We start from the raw sequence: 13,376 nt of genomic DNA, 5'->3' as shown, positions 1-13,376 counted from the left end.
GAACGGTCGACCGACGTTTCCGATGGAGGACTCCTGCCCATGCGCGGAAGTTTCCCAGTCAATAAACGCAAGCCAGCCGCAGCATCCCTCATGCGCAAACACACCCTGAACGTAGAAGTCAGGGCTGGTTCCAGGATTATCCAGCGCCCCGCGATCGTTTTCAAGAAAATAGGCCAACGACCGGGCGCAGTTTCTCCGTTTCCATAATATTTCCAACCCACATCGCGTTTTATTCGTGTAAAAGTCGAGTGTAAACGTTTCCTCAAATTGAGAAAAAGAGTGCGTTCGTTCATTGTTATCGGGGACAAGGTGGCCGAGCGGTTTTAGAGTTTCTTTCCTTTTATTCGTATTGGATCCTCCAGGCGGGAAATTAATTTGTACGTTACTGGCAACGCGATTCGAGTATGCGCACGATCGTAAGATCTTTTATTAATGCCCTCGTTGCGAATTTTGCCGTGAGACGAGGGTGTCGTTGTGAATATCGCTCCGCGAAAATGTCGTCGATTGGAAGAGAAAAACGCACCATGGCTGTTTCATTCGGTGAGATGCACAAAAATTATTTTATTTTCTATTGTCAGGGGTTTTTTTGGAGATTTTGAGATTCCACGGGCGAACAATTTGTCGTTTAATCTGACAATTTTTATTTCAAGGTAATTCGTATGAAATTTGCAATTTAAAGCTCGATTATTACGACTGCAAATATCGTTTATTTTTATATAATTCCATGTCTTCTAAATTATTATCTATTTTATACTTTAACTACTGTTTTATTATATAAATTTAAAAATTCAAGCTAAATTACCTATCCTATCATTTTAATAAATTATTCTAAATTCTATTATATTATATCTATTCCAACGGAATAAGAAAATATCTTAATTTCCTGTTACGCCCAGAAAATGTTAAAAATTCCGAATATTTATATAACAAGTATGTACTACTTGTTTTACTAACCTGATTCTAAAAACATATTTTATACTCCATCCGCCACAAATATAAACTCTCCACTTAGAACTTCTTTTATTTAATACTAATTTCAATGCTTGCTTTTTAAATTATTTATATTGAATTGTAAACGCATTTCTATCATAATCATTTACAATTTCGATAATAAGAAATATGTAACATGCATTATTAAATACACAAATAATTGTACTTGCTCAGGTGGCAGCACGTGTTTAATTTCTAAATTTTTACGTTGTGTTTCTCTATTTTGAAAATCTACGAGGTAATCGTAGTAAATTTTGAAGATAACATCTTAGAGTAATGCTTTATGAATCAAAGATTAGATTAAGCAGTGTGCCGGTTTTCTCTCGTAGTACTTGTCAAAAATAATCGAGATAAACGTGACGTCATAAGTATCGCCATCTTTATCTTGTGTCAGGAGTGTTGTAAAAGTGTAGTCGTCATCGAAGCAAAGTTAGAATACCTGTCATTATTTATCTAGAAATATCATTCCATTTGTTTTCCCATTGAATTTTCTACATATTTTTCAATTTAAAGTAAGTGCATTAAGCTTTTTTTGTAAAGTTTAAACAGCTAGCAGAAATGTATATTTTTAGAAAACTGTTTTCTTATTACGGTAAACATAAACACATATTTTGATATACCGTTTTGTTTTTTTCTCGTATTAATGGTAGTTTTGCACCAATATTGTGTTTGATAAGAATTACAGAAGAGTATTATGATACCGTATGAGATTTTAATACAATAACCTTATTCGTACAAAGATTTTATGAAATTAGAGGTTATGGGTGTGTACATTATCATTAGCATATAGTTACGATTTACCACGAAAGTGTATTTACATTTGTCTTTTAATGAAAATTACTTAATACATTCTTTGTAGAGATGTATTTAACATATGTGACATTATTAATTACAGAAACATGGATGGCAGCAGTAATTACAGAGACGCAGAGATGGGTGGGCCTCATACCCCACAGCAAGCAGCGTCTACGAAAAAATTGCAGCAAACTCAAGCAACCGTTGACGAGGTTGTGGGGATAATGAAAGTAAACGTGGAAAAAGTATTGGAAAGAGATCAGAAACTGTCAGAATTAGAAAACCGTGCAGATGCCTTGCAACAAGGAGCGACACAGTTCGAACAGCAAGCAGGAAAATTGAAAAGAAAATATTGGTGGAAAAATCTTAAAATGATGATCATCATTGGTATTATCTGTGTGATCATTTTAATCATCATCATTGGTAAGTGTTACTTATAGAAATAATACATAATGATCGATATAATTTTTAGCAAATATTTTTAGTATATATTTTTAACATATTGTATTTTTAAACATATATCTTTTCCAATGTTTACAATAGCATCAGTTGTGTCTGGCTCATCGGATTCCGATTCTAACTGATAGTATTGTACCAAAGAGGATATGTTTGGGTTGTTAATTCTTGTCTTAGAATAAAAACAAACTATGGTGAAGTAAATGTTGAGCAAACAAAGTTATAAGTATTGCAATTATTAATTGTCACAATCTGAAGTCTTATTCAGAATAATTGTATAAATAACAAATATATTTTTGAGACATATACTTATTCGAACGCACATGTATTAGATTAACCACAGCAGTACTATGGGTGGCCTTTTGTAAAACTGTGAACAGACAATACATTTCATAATGTTATCTTGTTACAATGCCTATTGTATATTTATTAATGATATATAATATATAATACAACGTTTATACATTTTTCCATCTGCTTTTAAATAATTTAGACTCCTATTTAGTCTACTTCCTCATCCAAATACCAACATCCAAGTGAGAGTGATTTTTATTGAATATCAAAGAAAAAAATACGTAATATTTGTTCAAGTTACTTTTGATCTTTGTGGTTTTTTGGAACTGAATTTACAACATGTATAGTAAGTGAATTTTATGGAATAGGTTATAAATGACACAGTGACCATCATCAAAGATTTAAAGTGTTCATATTAATGAGAAATGTGAAGGTAATTATGATTGAAATAAAAGTGGATTCAAAAGGGGCTTGCTTGGATGGACGAAATATGTAACAATACTTTCGAATCTCTTGCATGATTTAAAATTTGTTTCCAATTTATCTATTAATATTTATAATATTTTAATTTATTTGCACAAGTGCATACTTTGAAACATCTATGGAATATAATGTAAAATTAATAATAAATAAACCTTTTTTAAAGATCGAAATTTAGTTTTTAGTTCTATGAAACTCCGAATACGAAACTTGGCGAGGTCTCGAAATACTCGAAACTCGAAACTCGAAACTCGAAGTGTATATGCTTACTTTTTTCTTCTGTTTTTAAAAAAGATGCATTTTGTCAGTATGATTGAATCTGTAAAAGATTTTTTTTTTATAGAAAATCAATTCATTTATCGAATATAATTAAATAAAATTTAAATGTGTTGAAGTGAAGTGTAGTTTAAATAAATGAAGGAGTGAAAATCTTGATGCATTCAACGTACGAAATTATCGGAGTTCAAGGTATGATCAAATGGTTCCAATTGTGATAATATATTAATGATAATGATTACAAATTGTAATCTGTAATTATACTTAATGTATTTTAAGTTTGTAACTAATATAAATATGAAATAGTACTAAGTTTGAAAAATAAAGTAGTGTTGCAAATTTTTAAAAGGTGATTTGAGAAAACGTTTTTCGTTTATTAACTTTGCGAACAAGGCAGAAAATTTTCACGAAAATATGAAACATATTTTTAATTACGTTTGGTCCGTGGCTTGTACTCACACGTTTGCAACCTTCACCACACACACACACACACACGCGCGCGCGCGCGCATGTCCCACCACGAGACCTGTGAATCATAGTGGTGGGGATTCAGCTTACAATAAAGTTATTTGCTTTGGACTCGCTTTTGCTCCATCGAGCAAGTGAATTATTGTCTATGCTTGCAATTTAACGATTCGCCAATTCAATTATTTCAGTTTGATGAAGCTTGAGAGTTCTACACTTCTTAACAAAAAGACAGCACGCGTGCGCTATTATGTATTAGGTTCTCAGGGAGAGATAAACAATTCTCCATGTTCGACGAATTATATAACATTACCTTGTAGTAATATAAAATTGAATTGCAAAGTGGAATCTTGTTAGTTTTCATATTTATCGACGAAATAGATAAAACATGGTGAAACGTTTCGTAGTAAATTGAAAAAACTACAATACTCTATATTATTTAGTAGTGCACCTTTTTGAATTTTTTGGTACTTTGATCATTCGTTTTGATAAAAAATAAAACTATTCTCGAATATAGTCTTGAAATATTGTTTTATTTTTTTAATTTGTTAATATTTTCAAATTATCTATTGCTTTTATAAATTGCTCGGACGAAATTTCAGGGACACTCGAATTTGGAGATTATACTGGTGAATCCAAAAGTGGAATATTTTCAGACGAGACAATTTGGGTAGCATTGTCCTAGCGAACAATGAAGTTATTATCAACAATGTCTCCCGCATGCTTGACAATTTGTTCTTGTATTAAATTACGATAAGTAGTGTCATTCGTTCGGCCTTGAACGATACGATGTCATTGTAGCCAATACCTGCCGAAACCATTGTACTCTCCCCACCCATTTTATGCCACACTTGTCAGTTCTTCTTATCGTACGTGATGAATTAATAATCAAAGCTGTCTAGATCACGTAGGTTAAATCTTTCTTCATCCGTAAATACAATTCTTCGCTTCTTTTTCCACCGTACACATTATTTTGTCACCCATGATCGATGCTCGGCTTTAGTCGTTTAATATTCTCAGATGTCTAGAGCGTACGTCGAATGTATCCGGGATTAGTTTCGAGTCTAGTCGAGCGTGTAATTTGACGCGAGTTTGACGCGGTACGCAAAAGGCAAGTTTTTCACGCACTGAAATCGCGGAAAATATAAACAACTTCTCTTTTTAGACCCCGAAAATTTTTGAAACTGGCAAGTTTTGTTTCTGTAACGTAAAAATTGTTTGAATTTCCCCTTTGTTTCATTTTTCCCCGGGTCCCATTTCTCTGATAAATATTCGTAATATTTCTGAAGTTGGGTGTGTACGTAAAAATTATTATACAGTTCATTGCTTTTTAGGATAAATGTAATTCAACTATTTCTGTTTTTTCAAATTTTAACAATATATAAAAATTGCAAATTTTAGGGAGGTTTCGTAGTTATGTACAGTTTATAGTTTTTATATTCCATTTGATGAACCTGGAGAATTCTGAGTCTATCTTCGATTGTAAGAGGCGTTTAACACGCGTGAGCAATCTTTTTGTCCAGGAGTGTACAAACTATATAGTTTTCTAATCGCATTATTCATGAATTCATTCAATCCTCTGTTTTCAGTTGTTATTTCGAAAGTATGGATAATTTGAACAATTTAGTTATGTTACCTCAACTTTCTCCGAACTATAAATATACAGCGAGGAGCAAAAGTGAACATATACGTGGTACTTTATTCAATGTTCGAGTATAGAACGTAAAAATATAAAATATGCTGTATAATGTACGACAACTTTTCATGATAAATATTACATTCGTATTATTATCGTTATTTTGCTTAATATAACTGGACCAATAATTATAATTAGCCATAGTTTATACAGTAGGAAACATCAACTTTTAATATCAGAAGTTTGAGGAACTTCTTATGTACTATGGTGGCTTATCGACATAGCAAGTTCTACAAAAATATGTCGTTCAATAATTCAACAAATTATACAATGAAATAATAAATTAATTATTGCAATAAAATACATGTATATTGCAGTAAAGTTCTTCAAAGTACAAGAGGACGTTCGAAATTATTATCCTTCCAGAAGAGGAGAAGATTTACAAGGTATGTTATTATAATAACATCATCGACGATATTACACAGTAAATAATAAGAGAAAAATAGTGGAGTTGGAAAACAAATTTTTGAGAGTTTGTAGCGTAGCCGTGGAATTATATATAATTTTAGGAGACTAAAAGTAAAAAAGTAAAATCGAAACTATTAGAATTCTCGAATGAGTAAAATTAAGGAAGACCGATCAATTAAACTAGCAGACATGGATATTGCATCAAGACGAGCGAAAGTTAAAAAAGAAATATATGCTTTGAAATATTCATTTTAGAAGAAATAAGAAATTCAACTGGACTCAAGAATTATTAATATGTTTTTTATATTAGCAAACATATATCTTTCAAAATTATTTCAGTCACTATTATCGAGCACAGGCATTCCTTTATTGTCTTCCAAATAATGGTATTTTTTCGAACATTTCAATACCGTTTGAATTATATTGTGTATAAAAAAAGATTTCATTCAAATATACAGGGTGTTCGGCCACCCCTGGGAAAAATTTTAATGGGAGATTTTGGAGGCCAAAATAAGACGAAAACCAAGAATACTAATTTATTGATGGAGGCTTTATTAAAAAGTTATTAACGTTTAATGTTCCGCCCGTACTGAATTTTTTTCTAGAAAGTGGGTAGGATTTCGGGGGTAGGTCTATTCACCAGAAATTATTGTAATTGATCCCCGCAACTGAAAATAATTTTTCCAGAACGATTTGAAAATTTTTTTTTCATCGAAAAATTTAGGCACCTACCCCCTGTCAATTTTTCTTAAAAATTCGTTTTTCATTTTTAGTAATTTTGTTTGACGCTTTACAGAAAAGTTGTGTCATACTTTTTTGTAGGTATCCATAAGCTCTACATCAGAAAAAAATTTCATTAAAATATATTCACTATTGCAGGAAATATGGACGTTTGAAAATTGGACCATTTTTATGGAGTTTTTCTCATTTTACAGGGTCAAGGATCAACTTTTCGAATATTTTTGCGATTTCTACATATTCTTGACCAAAATACGCGTCGTTTGCTTTTTTAAACATTAAAATCGTCCAATCCGTTCAGGAATTATGACGTTTTAAAGATTTACACGAAATTTTGGGGAACCATTCTAGACCTTAGATAATATTTTCTGTAAGGAATTTTTTTCTTGATAATGGTTAGAATTTCGGGGGTATGTGTATTCACCAAAAATGATTGTAATTGACCCCTGCAATCAAAAATGATTTTTCAGTGAATTATTTGAAATTTTTTAATTCAATTTTTTAATAACTTTTTAACGAAGCCTCAATCAACAAATTAATATTCTTGATCTTCGTGTTATTTTGGCCTCTAGAATCTCCCATTAATATTTTTCCCAGGGTTGGCCGAACACTCTGTATATATATTAATTTCAAGAAATAATCCCAATTTTATTGCTTTTGATTAAAATTGTTGGTCCTACAGAAAATTTTGGTAAAGCATCAACAGTTACCAATGTGTAAATATGATATGTATAATTAAATACAGGTGAACTAGGAATCTCTGACCAGAATCAATACAAAATTTTATCAGTTTCAACTATAATTTATAGAATCTTTGTTAGCATGATGTATATGACGAGTGACACTGAGGTAGCGTTTAAATTGGTACTGTTGCATCGTTGGATGTTTCGTATGCACCAATCGAATAAAACACGATTCAGTCATCGATCAAACATACAACAACAAAATAGTTGGAAAAAGGATCGCAGCATTTTATCGAACCGGGGCTTTTGTGTCGTTCCGAAGTCCGTGGCGAATTGCTTTACCTGGAACGTTCGAGTTCATTAATATTCATAGAATGACGCTCAAGCGCGAACACCGCCTTGCTTCTAGCAAAGGAGCGTCACTGTCGACGCGCCGCGACGCCACAGTGGGGTATTTGCTCGATCTACAGCGACTCGTATTAACACGTTCACTGCCTAGTTTTTAATACAGACATATCCGACATTTGTTCAAATTGTAGCGCCAGGAATAGAAATATCCAATAATTGAATTGTGTACTTGCTATTTTAACACTAGAACGTCGTATATACACTCGAGAAATTGATCACGTGGTATAGTTTCTAATATTCTTGAAATACAGATTTCTTGCGATAGTTAATGTTTAAACAAAGTTATTCAAATCGAACAAGAACCAATATGCAAGGAAACACGAAATAGAAATTGTACAAGATATTATCGTTTATAAAAGTTAGTAAAATAATTATTGTACTTTGCATAGTTTTAGACTTCTTAAAGGTTGTTCAATTATGTCTATGTTTACGTGTACGGAATTAGCATGAATAATCATTCTATTTATATAATTTTATTAATATTGAATAAAATGTAGTAAAATAGATTGTAGAAGGACTTGAGACGTTTATTGAGGGTTAAAATCGCGCATGTGGGACCAAGACATCGCGCATCATAGTGATTTGTTCGTGATCCAAGTTCGAAGCTTCGATCGATCGACACGGTCAGTCGAAATAACGCGAGCGATACGGAATTAGTGCGTCTATCGACGACCGTTTGGCGTCGCGAGGCTTTCATCGAACGGTTCATCGGAAGATGGTACTCTAATAAGGGCGTCGCAACGCGTCGGCGTGCAAATTGACGGTCGAGGTCTCCTCGACTCCTCTTTCGTTATTTTCGACAATTTTCATCGTGAAAATGACTTTTCTAGCGTCTTCCATTACGTTCGTCCCGTGATTTACAATCCGTAGAAAATATTTAACGAATCAACGGCCTCTCGTTACGTCGCGTTAAACAATTTCAGTTAACACGAATTGCGTAATTGCGCGTGTGATTTTCAGTGTGTGCGTGAATTGGTGTAGCGGTGGAAATGTCACGCGAGGGTGATAAAAATGAACGAAAATAACTTTTCATAGAAATTCCTGACTCGTTTCAAGAAATTGAAAATGTATAATTTCGAAAGATATATCTCGGTTTATTTTTTACCCTTTCGCGATAACCGATCAAATAAACTTTACCTCGATTTGTTTGCTTTCTGCACGTTTGATTTTTATGGAACATTAATTCTGGTTAATTTATTTATGGAAGGTAGGTATACATTTTCATATTATACTCAGAAATTTGATTTTATTTGTGTGTATAAAGTGCTGTACAATATAGCTTCTGTCTCGGTGGTACAAATGCCAACTTCTAAAATAATACTATAGATCGTACAAAACGAGTTAATTTTGTAGCGATTCGTCTCAAAATGAGTTTCTCTTTTAACTCTTTGGGGCACGCTGGAATTAAAAGTGTCCCACATTTTCGATGCACCGTAATGCATGGTGGAACATTTTTAGTCCCACCTCGAAATATTGCAATAGCTGCATGCGCATAGGTTTATATTTCGTCTTATTTACGTAAAGCAGTTGGTAATATCTTCAACAAATGTTATAAATGTATTCACTTGTGTTGGCAACATTCAACATGCCAATACAGGTTCATCAATTGTTGCGAGCGGAAGGTTTATTGCGACAAATTTAATTAAACTATTACTATTTTTTTATGTTTTTACATTATGTGATACCTTTATTAATAGAAATATACCAATTTTGTTTAATTTAAAACGCAATAAAATTTCTATGCAACATGGGTCTATTTTATTATTTGAAATCCTGTGCCGCAAAGAGTTAAACGTTTGTAAATCAACTTGTTAAGTAAAGAATCATTATATTTCTGTTGCGAAGTGTATTTGCAAGCGTTGTAAACAGATGTTCAAAATTTTCACAAACAATAAACATTCGAGGTCCCCGGGAACGAGATTCACCAGCTGGATACTTCCGCGGCCTCGGGGCGCCTTCAGCAATTATCTGGTTCGTTTGTTTATCGGCTGACGAATCGCGGTTTACGAGCGCGTCGATCGTCGTCCGAATTCCAGCGGTCGTGGCCGTCAGGTGTCGAACAATATCGACCGAGACGAAAACGAAGGCTGCGTCACGTGGCTCAGGATTCTAATTTTCCCAGTAAACCGAGACGGAAATCTCGGCCGCTCCATTCATCCACCTATCAGTCGGCTGACAACCGTCCGACCGGACAGTCGCTCGCGAGGCGCGTCTCGATAATCGAAACCGCGGGTCGAACGACCCACGGCGTACCCTCGAAATCGAAAGGTCGCCAATCGAGGGGAACCGAAGCGCTAGCGAGCCGAGTGAAAGTACCAGAATCGAGTCGAAAAATCGATCGTACCGCGCAGGTTTAAGAAATCTGTTTTGTCATTGGTCGATCTTCGACCCCTGACGGTCCTCTAAACGTAGTCTCGCGACGATATCGTTTCCGGGGAACGGTTCGCGTCGCGAAAGTGACCAGAAGACGATTTTCGACGCATCGCGGTGGGGGTTTGTTTTCCTTCCCGTTCGGTCCCGTGCGTTCGACAACCGGCGGACGGCGCATTGCGTCGCGGCGTCAGTTCGTCTCTGGAACCAGCGAGGAGGACTCCTGGATGAGTTCCTCTCGCGATCGACGCCCGACTGCCGGGAACAGTGCTCCGCGAATCGGTTTCGTTCGTTTCGTACATCGATCGGGCACCGAACTCGTCGTTTTCGCTTTATGAATATCGAATCCCGGGTGTTCCGTCGCAACGCGTACCGTCGTCGATTCGTAAGGGAGAACTATAGTGACGCGATTTTTCGAAAAATCGTTGACAAGATCGTGACGCGCTAGTGAAAAGTGAGTGCGGTTCGACGATAATTAGGGGTTGGAACACAGTCCTCGAAACAGTTATGAAAAGGAGAAAATGTTGCAACTGTTATGGACGTATCGGTTCTGGAACATTTCTGTAACTGTTATTTTCAATAGCTAAACGTAAGTCGTTTCTGCATTAGAAAATTATTACAAAAATGTGGAGTAAAAAGGAAATAATGCAAGAATAAATTAGTAATGTTTCTATTTAGTTGTGCAAGCTGTGTTTATTAACTGCGATCGTAAGATTTTGAAGGTAATTTTCGTCAGTAGCATTAGTAAGGTTGATTTTGTACCGAAATGCCTCAGCTATTTATGAATCGAGCGTATACAGAAATGCACCTCGTTTATGGCCACCATGAGTCCATAACTTAGCTTCCAAGATCGTTTAATTTTATGTCAGTCAAATGAAGAAAAATAAATTTGTGTAGTGAATTACAGTACGAAAATTTAACTTTGATCAAATTTCCTAAACGATTTAATAACCGGGGATGAAAAATGAATTTTACACAGCAATCTTCAGGCTTTTTAATAGACAATCAATTTGAAAATGTTAACCTACTGAAAAAAAGTGTCGAGCGACATTTTAAGGAAGAATCGAGAGTTTTAGGGAAGAGAGTTGTCAAACGAGAAGGTGTTTACTGTCTTTTGAAGTATTACTTTGAGCTAGAACCGATATATTTGTAACAGTTATGACATTTTTTCGATTATCGTAGCTGTTTTAATTCAGAATTGATATATAACAGTTTGAAACAGTTATTTTCGGAACCGTTTCAACCACTGGTGATAATCATCGAGTGGACAGCCGATCGTACCACCTGCCATTTTCTTCCGATCAAGTAACGAGAGTTTTTGAAAATACAATCTTCGACGGATCGAGAATTCAACATGGCGTCGTCCGTCAGCGAGGGGAACCAAGACTATGGCTTGGGATACCAAAACACTTTGGTGAGTCTCCATTATCATTTATTGTAATTATTATAAGGGAAAAAATCGAGCGTTTCACCGTCTCCATCAGTGGAAATTAATGCCACGATTTGACAATTATTTCAAGGTTTTATGTCAATTTTCTTTAAAATTACCAACGATTTTCGAGTTTTATATTTTCCCAATTTAATAAATAAGATATTTAAGTTAGAAACTTTAAAAAACTTCTTCGAAAGAACACGATGCAGAGGACCTTTAGCGTTACGTTTAAGCACGAATCCGGGAAACCTAATCTCTCATAAGAAACTTTGAACGATTACAGAATGAAAGTATCAAATTGGCCAAGTGCCAAAATTAGATCGAGGTTTCTCCATAATTAGATGCAACGTGTCAATAACCTTAGAAAAACACAATGCATCCGTGGATGAACGTAAAATATTTAATATCGTTCTCTCGTTAAGCAAGTTTAAAAACACTCCTTTTGTAATGAATAAACCACAACATCAGATTCGAACAGTGGAAACTGAATGTTTCTAATCGTGCCAGGAATTTTGGCTCCAACAATGTTCGAGAATAGAAAATTGAGCAACAATATTACTTTTCAATTCATATAAACATACTTCACAAAATGTCACGTTTCTTCTCAAAAAGAAGCAAAATCATGAATACCAAATTCTTAAAATGGAGTTCATTAAAATTTAATAACAGAAAGTTCATATAATATTATTTATCTATTTTTGCAAGTTTTCCAATTTATACAGTATAAAAATTAAAATATGACTCGTACGTAGGAAAATGGCTGCCACAGATCGTAAAACGTACAAATCTATAAAGTGACCCGATCGTTTTGTTTCGTATTGTACGAATCACGAGGGGAAAGATTGTTTTTGGGCTCTGAATCAAAGTGTCGAGACTAGTTAAGCGATCAAAGCGGCGAAAGAGACGCAAGGCAAGGGTTGCAAACCTACGAGATGTTTATTCTTGGCTCGGTGTTCGGTGCTGGCCGCGAATAGGACGCTTGGCGGATTTATACGGTTGCCGCCACGTGCTCGTTGACTTTCTCGATCTCGCGTGACTATCTTCTCGTCGTTGATATAATTTTCCTGCTATCGTTCGGCCGATACTAAGCTGATCGACCTTTGGAAATTCATCGGGTTACAACTGGCACGTATTTTTAAGTAAACCGCCATGAATCACTTTCCCGACGGTCACAACCGCAAGTTACAGTTACGTCCGAAACCAATTAGCAATTTTTTTTTTAGTTTAAGGTCACGCGAACCTGTCGGGTTATTAGCAACGATTCGATTACCAAACAGTGGTATTTACTGGACAAAATTATAAGACACTTCGTTAGTTTCTAATTTGTCTGTATTTAAAAGGAGAAAATATACATTTTCTGTATCCCAAATGGTGCGATTTACGAAATGGAGAAATGTTAAATAAAAACAAAGTTAATTGAATAATACTTCAAATCAGAAAAATTAACAAATTTTATTCCTGGAAGACGAATGATTAAAAAAATCCGTCGATAGATTCTCATTTACAAATAAAACTCAAAGTTTACGAACGAATCTAATATTTTCAATTCGAGGCAGTATTTTAAAAGAAAACAGATTGTATTAGAAAACACCGTCTGTGCCAAAACTTTTGTTCGACCCTGTATATTAAACACGAAGACAATGCGACCTCGAATGGACTCGTGGCTTTCGAAACGCTCCGTCCAAAATTCTACGGCAGGTTGCCATTTTTCTACGTTGCTTCACTGTTTGGTCTTTCTAACTGCGGAAAATCTCTTCTTCGTAATTATACACCTCAAAAGAAGAACGATTGTTCTTTGACAAATTTTCGACGTACTTTAAAATTATTTTCAGAGTATTTGAAAAATAACCTAAACATCCACTCAATTTTTGTCGATTTTCCATAA

General features: G+C 34.7%; 2 protein-coding genes across 3 annotated transcripts in view; both read left to right on the top strand.

Annotated features, from left to right (window-relative positions):
- The first annotated feature begins 395 nt into the window (after window positions 1-395).
- Syb (Vesicle-associated membrane protein synaptobrevin) lies at window positions 396-2,712 on the top strand. Of its 2 annotated transcripts, none has more exons than XM_076770088.1 (3): window positions 396-540; window positions 1,886-2,208; window positions 2,329-2,712. In XM_076770088.1, exons 2-3 carry the CDS (start codon window positions 1,890-1,892, stop codon window positions 2,367-2,369), a joined length of 360 nt encoding a protein of 119 aa, XP_076626203.1. In that variant the 5' UTR covers window positions 396-540; window positions 1,886-1,889; the 3' UTR covers window positions 2,370-2,712. The 2 variants fall into 2 exon arrangements, with proteins under 2 accessions (XP_076626203.1, XP_076626129.1); XM_076770014.1 differs by lacking the exon at window positions 396-540 and adding an exon at window positions 1,302-1,502.
- Window positions 2,713-11,336: 8,624 nt separating this feature from the next.
- Clc-a (chloride channel protein 2) overlaps window positions 11,337-13,376 on the top strand; it is a 45,932-nt gene continuing 43,892 nt past the window's right edge. The window contains exon 1 of the mRNA XM_076783648.1: window positions 11,337-11,473. Coding sequence (XP_076639763.1) covers window positions 11,414-11,473 — 60 coding nt within the window. The 5' untranslated portion in view covers window positions 11,337-11,413. The remainder of the gene's footprint in view (window positions 11,474-13,376) is intronic.

The sequence above is a fragment of the Colletes latitarsis genome, chromosome 1, assembly GCF_051014445.1.
Source record: "Colletes latitarsis isolate SP2378_abdomen chromosome 1, iyColLati1, whole genome shotgun sequence".
Classification (NCBI taxonomy): domain Eukaryota; kingdom Metazoa; phylum Arthropoda; class Insecta; order Hymenoptera; family Colletidae; genus Colletes; species Colletes latitarsis.
The sequence above is the reverse complement of the archived record's forward strand: the minus strand, read 5'-3'. Positions and strand labels throughout refer to the sequence as shown.

Coding starts and splice junctions, on each gene's coding strand:
- Syb (XM_076770088.1), top strand. CDS start 1,890: ATGGATGGCAGCAGTAATTACAGAGACGCAGAGATGGGTGGGCCTCAT. Junction 2,209..2,328: donor CATTTTAATCATCATCATTG/GTAAGTGTTACT, acceptor TGTTTACAATAG/CATCAGTTGTGTCTGGCTCA.